We start from the raw sequence: 15,915 nt of genomic DNA on the forward strand, positions 1-15,915 counted from the left end.
AAAACACACACACACACACACACACACACTGGCTAAACAAACCAACAGACGTGCACCGTTCTCAGCCCAGCCCTCACCCCTGGGGTGTCAACCCGTCCACTTACACACAAACTGACGCACACACACACACACACACACTGTCATGTACAGATGAGTTCCTCGCTGTGGAGAACCCAATGACACACGAGAGGTCTCTGTTCTGTATTTCTCTCCATTTGAAGTTATTTGACAGGAAGACAGCCGGGAATCATAGACCTAGCCGACGTCAATAGAACTCCACTGTGGCGATTGGCTGGGCACAACTCAGACATTGAAAGCAAACAAAAGCCACTGTATCTACAGTGACAGAGCTGTCAGACAAAAGCAAGGTTACGTTTCTCTGAAAAGGCATGTACTTCATGGACGAAATCAACTAAACTGGACTCGATAAAGAACTAGAGAAGGCCCAGTATTCTGCTGTAAATGTGTTCCGTCTTTTTTCTAGAACTTTCTTGACGAGACAGTTATGGATGTCATATCTTTTTGCTGTTGTTCAGGCTTCAAAAAAAAGGAGGAGGGGGGGGGCAGCGATGTGCACCTCTGAGGACCAATTAATGACTAACGTCAGCCGATAAAAACCCACGAATGACGCCGTTGTATCGCTGCTAGACGTGAGGACATCGAGATCGACACCGTGGACAGTATGGCTTCCAATCAAAGCTCCTTCTAAGGATGCGCAGAACTCTGGCTAACGGGTGAATGTCAGGTGCCACCCTGTCATCTGCTCTCCTGCTCATTACCAGGCGAAGAGCGTGTTCATGTTGGAGGTGCTCTTCAGCTCCCACTGCTTCCTCTTGACTGGTGCAGTCTGTCAGTCCTTGCCCGCTGGCCAGGATAATGGGCCTTGAACCCGGGTTCCACCTTCCTCCTTGACCTGCTTCCATGTTGAGCAGAGGCTGGGGTGCTCCAATTATCGTTAATCGACCCACTTAGTTTCAATACGAAGCCCCAGAAGAGCGATTTATCCACTTAGGAGGGTGAATTGTGGCAAAGCCGCATGTCCCCATTGCCGTCGGGCCCTTTCGAAAATGCTGAGTCACAAAGCGTTTGTCAAGAGTTGTCATCCGTTGGTGGAGGAAGCGCGGAAGTAGTCTTGGCAGTCGGGTCATTGGGCAAGCCGCAGTGGTGTCAGTCTATTTTGGGTTCTCTTCAGAGGTTTCCTTGCATCGTTTGGACGCAGGTGTCTCTCTGACTTGGATTTCTCACTTTGCTCCCTCTACTTTGTCGTCATCAATCGTGACACAAACAGAGGATGTCGACTACCCTCGTGGCTCGAAAGTGAAGTCAAATGGTTGTGGTTTGCATGACTGATATGAAAAACGTTTTTTGGGGGAGGAGGGGGGGGGGGACTAATAGCATCAAGAGCATAGGGAGTTCTCATCCACCTGTTCTTTACGAACGCGTATGGGTAGAGCGAGAAACATTTAGCCATAACCGACATCTCACATCTGGTCACTACTGGTCTATTTCCAACACCAATAATAATGTAATCTGGGATTTCTAAACTGTGCACTGATATGCAATTACTAGGACACATGATGTTTTAGGCGGCAACAATTGTAATTTCGAGTTAAAATCTCTAGTACCCAAAGCACAAATCACAATAACAATGGAAAAGGATTTGGACACTCAGTTGTCTAAACAATTGACCCTAACTTAGGCCAAAGGTGTCTGTTGCGTTTATCTACATTAACTTTTCTCTATATATAGAGAAGTCACATTCACATGAAACATTTCCAGATTCAGTCCAAACGTTTTGAAGAAGTTGTCAAAGTTTGGTAAACAGATGAAGATGTAAAGATCTTCATCTTCATCAAGACAACCCTACTCGCTCCTGCTCTAGCTATACACGTTCTGTGCAGTTGAATACTGAAAGTGAAATCATTCCACACTTATCTGCACCCCGTTTTTTGCGACGGCCCTGCGTGACCACAGCCTTCCAGAGATGAAATGTCTCTTTCAAGCCAGGTGTCTCTTTGATGTTTCTCCATTGTGCCTGCGCAAGCGTCCGATCCTGTGAAACGTAACATGGCACGCAACATCAATCAATCAGCAGATACGTCTTCGACTGAAAATTCAAAAGATGGAGCTAATTTCAGATCTTTTTCTGCGTCGCCCATGTCATCTTTTCGTGATGGAGTCATTAGGCGTGCCGTTTGTTCGTTAGATTGTCACCCGAGAGGACGAGGCTTGGGGAGGACGCAACGTTATCGGGGCATCCAAGCTGCACGTCCTGTATCAACTAATCCTCCTTTTTCTTCTCTTCCCCTCTTCCCTCCCCCGTCCATCCCGTCTGTTCTCATCCATCCATGCCCTGCACGCCCCCCCCCCCCTTCTCTCGGCAGTCGGATACAGAGTTCTGGGACAAGATGCAGGCCGAATGGGAGGAGCTGGCGCGACGGAACTGGCTGACGGAGAACGAGCAGGCACAGATGCCCTCCAGCGTGTCACCCCATGAGAAGGTCTCTATCACGATGTTCGACCTCCCATCACGCATCCTCAGTATTCAGACACTCATACTGGTCAAAGCTCGGTCACTTTAGCCAAGATCATGTCCGCCGCACATACAGCAAAGACAAAATGTTCATGACAAGGATTGATGAAATGCTGTCAACTTGTGTATTTACAGATTTAACGTTGATTTGATCTAGTAGAGGGCCACTGAAGATTTCAGTCAACAGCTTATTATGGACTGTCATAGACAATGTTTTCAATCCAACTCACATAAGGCTCAGAAATGTACTTTTCCCTGAAACTAATTATGGAGCCATGACATGTAATGGTCAATAATCTGTTAATCAAACAGTTCAGGGAGAACATTGAGTATTGCTGTGTTTTGAGTGTAACTCTTCACCTTGAATCGACATGACAACTCCAAATCTGCTGGAAGGAGGGATGTTTCAATCCCCATGACTACTTATGTGTGAAGGAAACTCCTCAACCATACAGTCGAACTGTACACCACATTAAGCATCCTTTCAATATCAGCAACATCGTCAGATATCAGGTTCTCTGATTGATCCCCGAGCGCTTCAAATTCTAAGTTCAAAGTCATTGGGTTCAGAGCTATGCAACAGTGCACCAGGGTAATAACGCTTTGAAAATGCAAAGTTTAACATTTAAAGAGAACACGGAGCCCTGAGGACTTTTACCCAGGTTTGATGCTAAGCAGATGGCCAAAACAAAAGATCAATTCAGAGGTTTGCTTAGATGTTCAACTCCAGAGGACACTTGCAGCTCGCTGTCGCCGTCAATTAGAATGAGGAGACCAATAAAAAAAAGAGACTTGTCGATGTTTTGTCTGGCTGTTTCCCGGTGCGTGTGTGCGGCAGGGTTACTACTTTCACACGGATAACCCCTACAAGGACTGGCCCGGCCCGTTTGAGGAGGGGCTTAGGAAGGCAAGAGAGGGGGATCTGCCCAATGCTGTGCTTCTACTGGAGGCGGCCATACTGCACGACCCCCAGGACTCAGAGGTAACCAGGAATATTTGACTGAAGGAGCACACACACACACACACACACACATGCTGGTACACATGCACATTTACCACCCACGCGCACGCAAACACACACAAATATGCAAACATACCCATATATAAATACACACATATATATATATATATAGACATATACATATACACACACTCATTTGCAAGGAGACACACACACACTTCCATTCCCTTCACCCCCCTCTCATGGGATCAGGCCTTGACTTCCAATCAGGCTTTTCACACCCCCCCGTACAGAGACAAAAAAAGAACTTTTCCATCCACCGTGTTCCACAAGGTGGACACACGGGAATGCAGAGTGGCGGGGGCTGATTGCCGAAGGAGGAACCGGGGAGTTCTTCAGCTAATAGAGTTGTTTACTGTAGCAAAAAAGACCCTGTCTCCATCTCATATTCCAACGACAATTTCCAATTTGCCCAATGGGCTGAGTAATAGCCTCGTTCCCAGGTTTGTCTCCCAGTCATTTCCTCCCAATTTCAACACTGGTGACCTTATTAGGAGGTGCGAAGCGTCCACAGTCATGCAAGTCGACCCAAGAATCCCAGGGAAAACACACAAATGACTTGGATATCCCAAGGAAAGGATTATCCTGCTGTGTATGGAACTAATATGATTCCAGAATTCCTGCCTCGGTGTGCCTTGAGGCTTATCGCGCCGCTAGAAAAGACCTCTGAAGCGCTTATAGTTCATTTCTCCACTTATTCCATCCCTCAGATAGGGTTGAATTTAGGCTACTATGTTCCTAATTGAGTATCTGTCATAGAGCACAGAACAGGTTAGCACACAGACTAACCTAAATAAATAATTTGGCAGAAAATAGTTGGTTTGAATGTCAAATGTGGTTTTAGGTTATCGCTGTTCGGATGTAGTACAATAGGCCAATCAGGCTCAGACTTGGGTCTCCCAGCTTGAAGGACTCCCCGAACTTCCAATCAAAAATTCCGCCTATGAAGTTTGTCCCGGTCACATATATGATTCATGGAGCAATGGCTGAGCATGAGTCATGGTCAAACTCACTTAACAAATTTGGACTGTTGCCAGAGCATGAGAAGTCACCTCACCTCAATTATCATTTGACGTCTCAGGAGAGGTTGCCTATTGCCAAAGTGGTGTCTTATCAGTGAATCATGACTCTTAATTCATTCATTAACTTCATTTATTAATTTACCAGTTACTCTCGCCTCAAGGATGATACAGTCAACGATGTGAATGAATAGCAAACCCAAACATTAAGCTAGGGAGGAAACTCACCAATGCTACATCACCCGAGACGACTGAAAATACATCCAATGAAGCCAAACCCTTCACGCTAATCCCCCCCCCCCCCATGTTAATCACAGCTGTTTTATTTAGAGTTGTCCTCAAACGACTTCACAAAACCAAAAAAAGCTTTGGCTTCAGTTGAACTGTTTAATATGCTCCGCTCCACCTGTGCTTCCTCTAGCCGGCTGGATTCTGTAGTTCTGTGGTATTGTGAGTCTAGTGCTTCTCAGGGACTGCTGAGCCAGGCATTAGGCCCACGCCGTGTCTTTTGTGAGGCGGTGGAAAGTCTCCAGGCGATGACCCTTTTGTTCTTCCGTTCCCAAACCGTTGTCTTCTCTCCAGGCTTGGCAAGTGTTGGGGACCACCCAGGCTGAGAACGAGAACGAGCAGGCGGCGATTGTCTCCCTCCAGAGGTGAGCAGATGCGCTGCATGACAGGGGGGACACACCGGGAGGACACTGAGGTTTCACCGAGACTTGGGGTCGTTTTCTAGAAGCGTACACGTCACGTATGTCCCGCGCGCCTCGGCGTGTGACATTCCCACATTAGCTTAACTGTCATACCCCTTCAGCTCAGATATACATTGTCCTTGACTTTTAGTCATTTAGCAGCCGCTCTTATCCAGTGCGACTTACAGGAAGTACAGGGACATTCCCCCCGAGGCAAGTAGGGTGAAGTGCCTTGCCCAAGGACACAACGTCATTTGGCACGGCGGGGAATCGATCCAGCAACCTTCTGATTACTCGCCCGACTCCCTCACCGCTCAGCTATCTGACTCTCAGATAGTTCAACAGGCAGTTTACTTTCTCTCTGGAAAGGCGGTGAACAGACAAGGATTTTGTGTCATGTGGCTCATGATTAGAGTCACATGGGCCAGATGACATCATGCCAGGGCCAAAAGGCTCTGAGCTCCACTATGGACCTATCGTAAATGCACTTAGATGAAGATACCTCCATTCACCTGTGAGAGGGTAAGCACCTCAATGGGAGTGGAGGGAGAGGTGAGGGAGATGTGGGATAGCAAAGCATGGAGAAACACGGGCAAAGGGATGAAATGCTTTTTTTTCCACTTCACGTGCTTCTGCAGTCGATGTGTTTTCTGCTTCTGCTCGCATGAGATTTCACTGGAGATCCAATTAAAAGTGGTATTTTACGAGATCCTCCTGTCGGCCAAGAAGCTGAACTTTCATTTATTTCTCGAACAGAAACGTGACGCCTCGCTGAATGCTGCTCTCTGAAACATTACGGTTAACCTTGAAAGGCTAAGGCTTTCATGTCGTAGAGACGTCCTTCCTATCGCAGTAAAGCCTTGAAATCCTGCTAATACCCTTCTGCATTTGTTTTAACAGCGGGACGGGGTCATTCCCTTCATATGAATACGTAAAACTGAAAAGTTAATCTGTGTTTCTCATCGATACTCCAACGGTTACATAATTGTCCCCATAGATGCGACAAACAAGCCTGACCAAAATACCTGTGGAAGAACCATTAGCGGATTTTTAGGACAGCTGGAGATTTGAACAGTATTATCAACAACATTATCTTGATGAGTGAGAAATATTATTTGGGCTTTTCTCAAGTCTTTCACTAATCATTTCACATCGTGGCATTTTTCCTATCACCCAATGATTAGAAGAGCTAACATAATATAACTTAAGTTGTGATGCAACACTAATGGACTCCACAAACAAAATAGAAGTCAGTACTTGGGCAGCACCCTATTACCGGGTTCCTCCAACACAGCAACTCGGGGCTGCTTGCAAAGCAGCACAGGAGAGACGTGGTCCCTCCAATCTGACCCAGGCCTCATTAGGCACCACCTGATGTTCATTAGCCCCGGCCTGTCCCAATTACTGTCCGTCAACCCATCCCATCTCCTTTGAAGTCCAGTAAACCCCAGCCCCCTTTTCGTTCCCCTGCCTCTTTGCCCCCCTCCCCCCACCGTCTCCGTCTCCGTCCAGGTGTCTTGAGCTCCACCCCAACAACCTCCCGGCCCTGATGGCCCTGGCGGTGAGCCTGACCAACACGGGCATGCGCCAGGATGCCTGCGAGGCCCTGCTCCGCTGGCTCCAGCACAACCCCAAGTACAAGCACGTCCTGAAGGGCAAAGGCCACCTGGCTGGCTCGCCAAGTTCCCAACGTAGGATGTCTCGTGTCTCAACCGTGGGCAGGTATGAAAGGTAGGAGTGCAGGTGCTGGATGGACTGACTTCACTGCAGGACTGGTTGGGTTTCAAGACTGTGAGAGTGCTGTAGATTGCTGCTTCCGTTCTCTCATTTTAGGGAATTGCAAGCGTTAATTCAATTACGGTTAGGGTGTGTACAATTTATTGGGTGTGGAGTGGATTATCAATTATTGTAAACCTATCAGAGATTGTCTATTAAGCTTGTACGATGTGTCCGAAAACTGTAAAATAACTACAGTAATAATGCTGAGTTGTAATGGATTTGGTAACATTTACTGGAATAATTCAACAATACTTAGTATGACACCCCTATGCATTAGTGCAGCAATTCATTTTGTGATCAACAATTACGGTAGATGCTTTTTTATTTTACACATATAAACCAGCGATAAAGTGTTTTAGGCTTCTAGTCTGCAAGCACTAAGCCTATTATGCAATAGTGTTCTTTATGTCACCATCTCAGTAATGTTATCTTTAGCCCAACCATTTTATATATTTTTACTGCAATGCCAATTACTCTGTCGTCAATGAAAGGAAAAGTTATGTCAAGGTCCTTTGGCTTCTGCTAGCAAAGGTATAATTTCCCTGCCAGCAAAGCAATAATACTCTTACTGTACATGGGTTCATTGAGCAAATTCACAATCGTCTCATTTCAAGTTCAACCAAAAGGACGTTTCGTGACAGCCACTGTAACATTGACATTTGGAAATGCATCTTTATTCCTTCCTGTCGCCCTCTTTTTCTCTCTCTCCTCCCAGTTTCTCTCGCCCCTTCTGTCTCCTTCTCAATTTACCTCTTGCCTTCTCGCTCCCCATCCCCTCCCTGCTCCTCTCCGTCACGTTTACATTTCCTCCCCGCCTACAGGGGTAAAAAGGAAATTGACTAACAGTGGCGCAGGTGGAAACCCACACGCCGCCAAAATACCGCACGCACCAGGTCTCTCTCAAGGGGCACTCTCCACCAGCGTGTGCCAGGGTTCGAACCGTAGCTCAGCCACTGGGTGTTGGCGTGTGCGTGGCACGCTAAGCCCTGTCTGTCTGTCTGTCTGTATGCCTACCTCCCCCACCAACAGCTCCCTGCTACCAGAGGTGAAGGAGCTGTTACTGGAGGCGGCCCAGCACAACTCGGATAGCATCGACCCGGACCTGCAGACGGGCCTGGGGGTTCTCTACAACCTCAGTGCAGAGTTCAACAAAGCTGTGGAGGCCTTTAACGCAGCGCTGTCTGTACGGCCAGAGGTAAGGGGCAGCCGAGTACGAGGGCGGGGGGGGGGGGAACACACAGTACCCGTGCGTACCTACCATGTTCAATTATCCTAGAACCGCTCTTTGGTTTCTATAGAAACACCAGTCAAAACTCCTGAGAAATTATACGAAAAGGATTTTCCAAGACTGTACGGTGCACCATCCCTCTAGTCTCCCTCTCCCTCTCCCTCTCCCTCTCCCTCTCCCTCTCCCTCTCCCTCTCCCTCTCCCTCTCCCTCTCCCTCTCCCTCTCCCTCTCCCTCTCCCTCTCCCACACACGGCTGGTTGCACAAGTGACCCAAAATCACACCTCCTCAGAGAACAGGATGAAAAGCGTAGGGGAAAGAGGAAGTACCAGAGAGAGAGAGAAAAAAGAGAAAAAGCCAAAAAAGGGATAGAGAGATACCCAAACCGAGAGAGAAGGGAGTGAGAGGGAAGGGAGGGAGGAGGAACTCGAGCAAACCGAGGCGCTGAAGCGTGCCAACTGTCACGCTGAGGCCTGATGTACCCCAGCCCAAACACAGGAGCTTTCAGCTGAGAAATCCAGTCCGATGAACTCCTGACTTTCCGACACACGCACATATCCTCACAGCTCACTCTCCCCACACTGTCCCACTCTCTCTTCCTCACACACACACACACCCATCTACTGTCTCACACTGCTCAAACCCTATTCCCTCAACCATGTCCCGGGGCAGAGTGCATATCAACATGCTGATAAATCCACCCCCCTTTTGCATTTGACTTGGTAATACCCGCTCCCCTGCTGATAACTTTGAGCTGAATACAATGCGAAAGTATGCTAGCATGCTGCTACGCTAGGCCTTAAGCCAAGGCACTGTATCTGACCATGGCTCCCGTGAATATAGATCTCTCCCCAGGTGGTAATCACAGCCGACGAGATGTGTGACGTAACAGCCAAAGGATGTCACGAGTGGTTTCACAGAGCAAGAAAATGATGGTGAAGTTGTGAAATTATAGTCATTCACACACTTGCGATGCCAGACAAAGGTGGCACCCGCGAATCCCTTGTCCCTCTCCAAACCACTTTACAAGGTGTCAGAACAGAAACGGAACATAATAAGAACTGTTAAACCTACGCGAAGAATCTTACAGAGAAATCATTGTCATGCCATACTCCCCACATCCGAGGGTTGCAATATCCTCCATTTCTTCAACTAAAATCACTGCTCTCTTCCTGGTCCCACCCACTCATCATCTGGCGACTGTGCCCTGGTCCCCCTCCCCCTCCCTGCCCCCCTCCCCCCACCCCCCCTCCAGGACTACCTGCTCTGGAACCGCCTGGGGGCGACGCTGGCAAACGGAGACCGGAGCGAAGAGGCGGTGGAGGCCTACACCCGGGCCCTGGAGCTCCAGCCGGGGTTCATCAGGTCGCGCTACAACCTGGGCATCAGCTGCATCAACCTGGGGGCACACAGGTGGGTGAGCCCCTTGGAGGCGGGGAAGACTGCTGGAGTCAGCTGGGGCTTTTCCAGAGTTGTGGAAAGAAAAATACTCTGGTGGTCTGACAGCGTGCGAGGGAGCGAGAGGAGGGTGGTGAATGGTCAACTTAACCAACCTTTCATTTGTTTGCGATGTTATCGGCTGACTGTCATTGACGAGGGTGTTGTAGAGCAGGTGGATCCAAATGCAGGGAAACGCTGGCAGGATTAAATAAACAAATGTATTGATTTGACTAAACTCAGTAACACAAAGGACAACTCACACAAAGGGAAACCAAAAAACGACAAACTAACTGACAAAGACTTACACAGGAAGCAGACATGAAGTATTAACAGGAGGGCAGGGTGAACACAAGACTACCGCTGAGTGATTGGAACAAGACACAGGTGTGTAGGGAACCAGGAACCAGGAAAGAGACACAAAACAAGGACTGGATTACAAACTTATCCAGGTAGACGGATTGAAAACATTAGGAGAAGGGAAAACAGGAAGAAACCACTCGGGAAAAACCTTGGCCTTGCCGTAGACATGACAGTAATCACTTCAATGTGACCATACCCCCCCCCCCCCCCAACCTCACCTACCCATTAGTATGTGTACCGCTATAGTGGCTTCAAGTAGCTCGAGGTATTGTTTTGAACCCGTTCTAAAATGGCCACCTCCTTCTTCCTCAGGGAGGCGGCCAGTAACTTCCTGACGGCCCTCAGCCTGCAGAGGAAGAGCAGGAGTCGGCAGCTCTCCCACCAGGTGATGTCTGGGAACATCTGGGCCGCCCTGAGGATCGCCCTCTCCATGATGGACCAGCCGGAGCTCTTCCAGGCGGCCAACCTCGGAGACCTGGACCTCCTCATGAGAGCCTTCAACCTGGACATGTGAAGGCGTCGGTCCTTGACCGTGCTCTTGGACTCCCCCCCCCATCCACAGCCGATAATCCAAAGTGTACAGATCTGAACATGCGGGGCCCTGGTACTTCTTTTTTTCGGGGGGGGTGCCACGCGTAGGACACGTTTCTCTGTTTTGCTCGTGACGAGAACGAGCCCTTTTTTTCTTTTCTTTTTGTTACCCAAACACCTTGACAGCGCTGCATGTGCTTGGAGAGACGTTGGGATGGATTTGCACTGCAATTTGTGATTTCCCTGAAGAGCACAAGGACAGGCAATGATTGTACGAGTGATGCCTTAGAGAATTCAGCAATTAAAAACGGACTCATTGAGCAGAACTGATCTAAGGGAGAGAAGGAAGTGAGGGGGTGAAAGAGAGACAAAGTGAGAGAACGAGAGAGACAAATGCTAGAATGCTGAGTTTTTCTGAGCAGGATTGGAGTTCAACAAGACCTGTTTTATTATCCGATTACTTTCGAAAGAGTAAAGATTGTCACACAGACTCTAAAGGAAGGAGTTAGTGAGAATGATCCAGAAAGACTACACCATAAGCCGTGGGACTCAGAGAGTTCTAAGTAGAGGATCAATAGATTACTTTCTTTGTTCGTTTTTTTTCTTCTTCTTTTCCCGGAGAAGAAATAACACTGCATGAAAAGCAGTTTCTTAAACAGACTGAACGACAGTTGTCTGAGAAGAAAATCGTTTTCATGATTTTGAAAATGACCCTATTTCTTTGAGTGTGCACTTTCAAAAACAACCTGCAATATTTCTGGATCCGACCGGAATTTGCAAGCCGGATTGTTAAAGCCTTACACAAAATGCTTGTGGACAACAATTTATTTACACTACTTTTATGGCAACAAATTGTAAGCCATTTTCAGACTGGTTATTCCTGATTCTGCCTCCTCTAAACTACACTCTGCCCAATGCTTCTGAAGCCAGATATTTTTGCAGAGTTCTCCTAGCTTCACTTCTCCTTCCATTTATCCTCATCGGTTGTGAGAGATGCACACTAAAGCTGGAAAAAGGTGAAGCTGGAAACCCTCCTATTCCCTCAGAACTGCAAAGTACTACATGACACATGAGCGCTGTCGCAGAAACACTTTTCAATGAACCTCGTCTGTGTACTTGTGGTCTTCCTATTTCTTAAAAGATGAAGGGTGCATGTTAGAGGATTAATTATTGAACTTGTATCACCGTTATCTCCATATCCATATTTGGTGATGAAAGATTGAAGTGTGGAGGCCCCTCACATTCCAAATGAAATAACAATAGGTTTCTTCCTTACGGAGAAATCCTCATGATCCACATCCTCCCTGATATTTGATAGAGCTGTTGTTTTCACGTCAAACACAAATACTATCCCTTTAAGTGTGCTTTTGGTGCTGAGCGGCTCAGTAGGATCGTAGCATCACAGATGGCAAGTTGACAGTCTATCTGGGAAACACATGGCACCCAATCACCATACTGCAGAGAATAAGTCTATTACATTCTCCGTAAAGTAGATTTGTGTTGCCGTGTTTACCAGCTGAGGTTGACAATGTCAATTTAGGTTGATAGTTGAAGAGGAAAGAAATGGGTTTTGGTACCTATGCAAAGGTCATGTTTTATGCAGCCATTTTGAATTGTCAAATGCCTCTGCCCTGCATGATTCAATGGACCAAAAGGAAGTGCTGTTTCTGCACGTTGATAGAATGTTATCTGGGGTCAAGCAGAGACACCATCACTCCAGTTGTTCATCTTCCAAGTTTGACTGCTTCCATGGTTTCTACTTGGTATGCCAGGAGATTTGGAGGGACCATTTGAGAGAGGCACTCACAAAAAGGAGTTTGCCAATTTATTCGTTTTTATTTGTTCCTGTAAGCACTTTTTTGTTCTCCAGTAGTTTGGCCAGTCAGCAGAATCATTGGTGTTGTTTAATAGGACAAAAACACTCAATGGGGCATAGAATGCACTAAATGGGATAACACACAAAACTGCCACTGAGTTTAACTTTGCCCTTGTGTTTATAAAACCGCTTGGTAACAGCACTGTGGCTATGACGTTGGCTTCATTAATAAGTCATCACAGCCTTCACATCTTTCACATCTCCCAGTCGGCCTACGATTCCCTTAGACTCCTCTGGTTAAGTCATCCTCTAGTTACCTCATGGTGTGCAAAGGCCACTGTGAACAGCAACCTTGACTGCTCATGACAACTATTCTCAAAATAAGGTGAATAAATCATTTGATGCATAGTATGGCCCTATCAACTCAACTGATCTACCAATAACTGTATGTATTTCAAATGATAACTCCCTATCAGAGAATTCAGAACGAAATAGGCCGATGACCGAAGCAGAGCATGCGAAAGGTCGCTTGTGTGGACCCCAACGTTTAAACATCAAGGAGGAAGTCATTAGTATGGGGACACAACAGTTGTGTGCATGCCACTGATAATCTGCATAAGGGGGGGGGGGGCAGCTTTGAAGCATGGGGGGCACAGCAGCAGACTGTCTCATGTCAAAGGTTGTCGGGCGAGCGTGCTTCAGCACCCCCAGCGTTCTCTAATTGATGTCGTCCAGGCAACCAACCAACCAACGGATTCCTTCCCCTCCTTCACTAATTATACGGCATCTCATGAAAATAAAAACGTCAACAGAGTGATGTGGAAAACATTGTTCTTGTCAGTATTATTGATTTTAAAGTCGCAAGCCGCGAGGATATGACTGGGTTACTATCCAATTTGCGTACAGTATGTGGCCTGTTGTGGTAGTGCAACCTCTATGGACACTTTGTAGCTATGTCAGTAGACACAGCTGGGGTTGTGATTGGCTGTCTCCCTGTCTGCAGATGGTGATTTATATTCACGATTGAGTGATGTTTCTTTGTCTCTAAGCCTCCCAATTGTCTTAATGGTCAGCAACATAAATTGTAGTTTGAAGTTGAAACCAGGATATCTGCTGTTTTGTGATTTCCTCAAAGTCCTTCTGATTCCCTATGGGCTAGTAGGCCTTTGCTTTTTTGCATTTTGAATGAAAATAAACAATGTAGTTATGTAGAAGATCAAATTATTTTTTTTAAGATTGTTTTTGAACGTATTACATACGATACTACTGTAAAAGACTGTATATTTCTGTGCATTGACAGAATGCTTGATGACAAGTTCCCTTTTCTAGAACCTTCTCAGGTGTGATGACGATGTAGCTGAAAGCATGCTTCTGGTGAACTCATACTAGCTGACCGCATGCTAGATTCCTTAATGCTCCTTTTTGAATGCCAATTTCATTTGTATGCATGCAATTTTATGACATGCTTTCTATCTCTTGACCCACTCCTTATCAAATCTAAATATACCAGGATATTACATGCACTATTTTTACAAAGCACTTGGATCATGCTACATTGATAATGTGGTGTATTTATACAGTATATATATACAGTGCCCTCCAAAAGTATTGGAACAGTGAGGCGAATTTCCATTTTTGCTGTAGACTGAAAACATTTGGGCTTGACATCAAATAATGAACGTGAGACCAGAGATCAACGTTTCAGCTTTTATTTCCAGGTATTTACATCAGGATCTGATGCACAACTAAGAAAATATCACATTTTGTTTGAATCCACCCATTTGTCATGTGAGCAAAAGTATTGGAACAGATATACTTAAAACATATTTAAGTGAATAAGACTTAATATTTAGTTGCAAATCCTTTGCTTTCAATAACTGCAGCAAGTCTGTGACCCATTGACGTCACCAAACTTTTGCATTCTTCCTTTTTGATGCTTTCCCAGGCTTTCACTGCAGCCTCTTTCAGTTGTTGTTTGTTTTGTGGGGTTCCTCCCTTCAGTCTCCTCTTAAGCAGGTAAAATGCATGCTCTATAGGGTTTAAGTCTGGAGATTGACTTGGCCAGTCTAATACCTTCCATTTCTTGCCCCTGATGAACTCCTTTGTTGTTTTGGCAGTGTGTTTTGGGTCGTTATCTTGCTGCATGATGAAGGCTCTGCCAATCAGTTTGGTTGCATCTTTCCTTAAATTGGCAGACAAAATGTTTCTGTAGACTTCCGAGTTCATTTTGCTGCTGCCATCATGTGTTACATCCTCAATGAAGATTAATGAGCCCGTCCTAGAAGAAGCCATGCAAGCCCAAGCCATGACATTACCTCCACCGTGTTTCACAGATGAGCTTGTGTGTTTGGGATCATGAGCAGTTCCTTTCTTTCTCCAAACTTTAGCCTTTCCATCACTTTGGTAAAAGTTAATCTTTGTCTCATCAGTCCATAAAACTTTGTCCCAGAATTTTTGAGGTTCATCTCTGTACTTTTTGGCAAATTCCAGCCTGGCCTTCCTATTCTTCTTGCTAATGAGTGGTTTGCATCTTCTGGTGTAGCCCTTGTACTTTTGTTCATGAAGTCTTCTGCGAACAGTAGATAGTGATACCTTCACTCCTGCCATCTGGAGGTTGTTGCTGATCTCACTAACAGTTGTTTTAGGGTCTTTCTTTACAGCTGTCACAATGTTTCTGTCATCAACTGCTGATGTTTTCCTTGGTCTACCTGTTCGACGTCTGTTACTTAGTACACCAGTAGTTTTCTTCTTCTTCAGGACATTCCAAATGGTTGTACTGGCTATGGCCAATGTTTCTGCAATGGCTCTGATTGATTTTCCATCTTCTCTAAGACTCACAATTGCTTGTTTTTCACCCAAAGACAGCGCTCCGGTTTTCATGTTGTTTTCACCTCTGAATACAGTCTGCATAGACAAAACCTATCTTACCCAATCTGAACCTGAGTGTAGACATTCAGTGGTATTTATTGATTGAATAATGTATGTAATAGGACACACCTGGGCAACAAAACACACCTGTCAGTCATATGTTCCAATACTTTTGCTCACGTGACAAATGGGTGGGTTCGAACAAAAAGGTGATATTTTCTAATTTGTGCATCAGATCCTGATGTAAATACCTGGAAATAAAAGCTGAAACGTTGATCTCTGGTTTCACATTCATCGTTTGATGTCAAGCCCAAATGTTTTCAGTCTACAGCAAAAATAAAGGAATTGGCCTCACTGTTCCAATACTTTTGGAGGGCACTGTATATACACATTGTACACAAGATACAAAACATGACTTAGTTGAATGCACACATTTACAGTATATAGGCACTAGTTGATTCAAAAATCTTACTTCAGAAATTGATGTACTACCTTGAACTTTGTCATGCATGTACCCGAAGGAACAACAGCACACCTCCCTGTTCAGATCAAAAGCATCAGATAGATGTTTATTCTGTATCTTGTGTACAATTTATTCCTTTTGACCCACTCATTCTACGATGGCTGTTTAC

At 45.9% G+C, this 15,915-nt stretch overlaps 1 protein-coding gene across 1 annotated transcript in view; it reads left to right on the top strand.

The window, feature by feature from the left end:
• pex5la (peroxisomal biogenesis factor 5-like a) overlaps window positions 1-14,028 on the top strand; it is a 63,819-nt gene extending 49,791 nt beyond the window's left edge. The window contains exons 9-15 of the mRNA XM_047037227.1: window positions 2,385-2,501; window positions 3,372-3,515; window positions 5,156-5,226; window positions 6,775-6,993; window positions 8,071-8,236; window positions 9,524-9,681; window positions 10,381-14,028. Coding sequence (XP_046893183.1) covers window positions 2,385-2,501; window positions 3,372-3,515; window positions 5,156-5,226; window positions 6,775-6,993; window positions 8,071-8,236; window positions 9,524-9,681; window positions 10,381-10,582 — 1,077 coding nt within the window. The 3' untranslated portion in view covers window positions 10,583-14,028. The remainder of the gene's footprint in view (window positions 1-2,384; window positions 2,502-3,371; window positions 3,516-5,155; window positions 5,227-6,774; window positions 6,994-8,070; window positions 8,237-9,523; window positions 9,682-10,380) is intronic.
• The last annotated feature ends 1,887 nt before the right edge of the window (window positions 14,029-15,915 follow it).

This window comes from Hypomesus transpacificus, chromosome 16 (genome assembly GCF_021917145.1).
Source record: "Hypomesus transpacificus isolate Combined female chromosome 16, fHypTra1, whole genome shotgun sequence".
Taxonomy (NCBI): Eukaryota; Metazoa; Chordata; class Actinopteri; order Osmeriformes; family Osmeridae; genus Hypomesus; species Hypomesus transpacificus.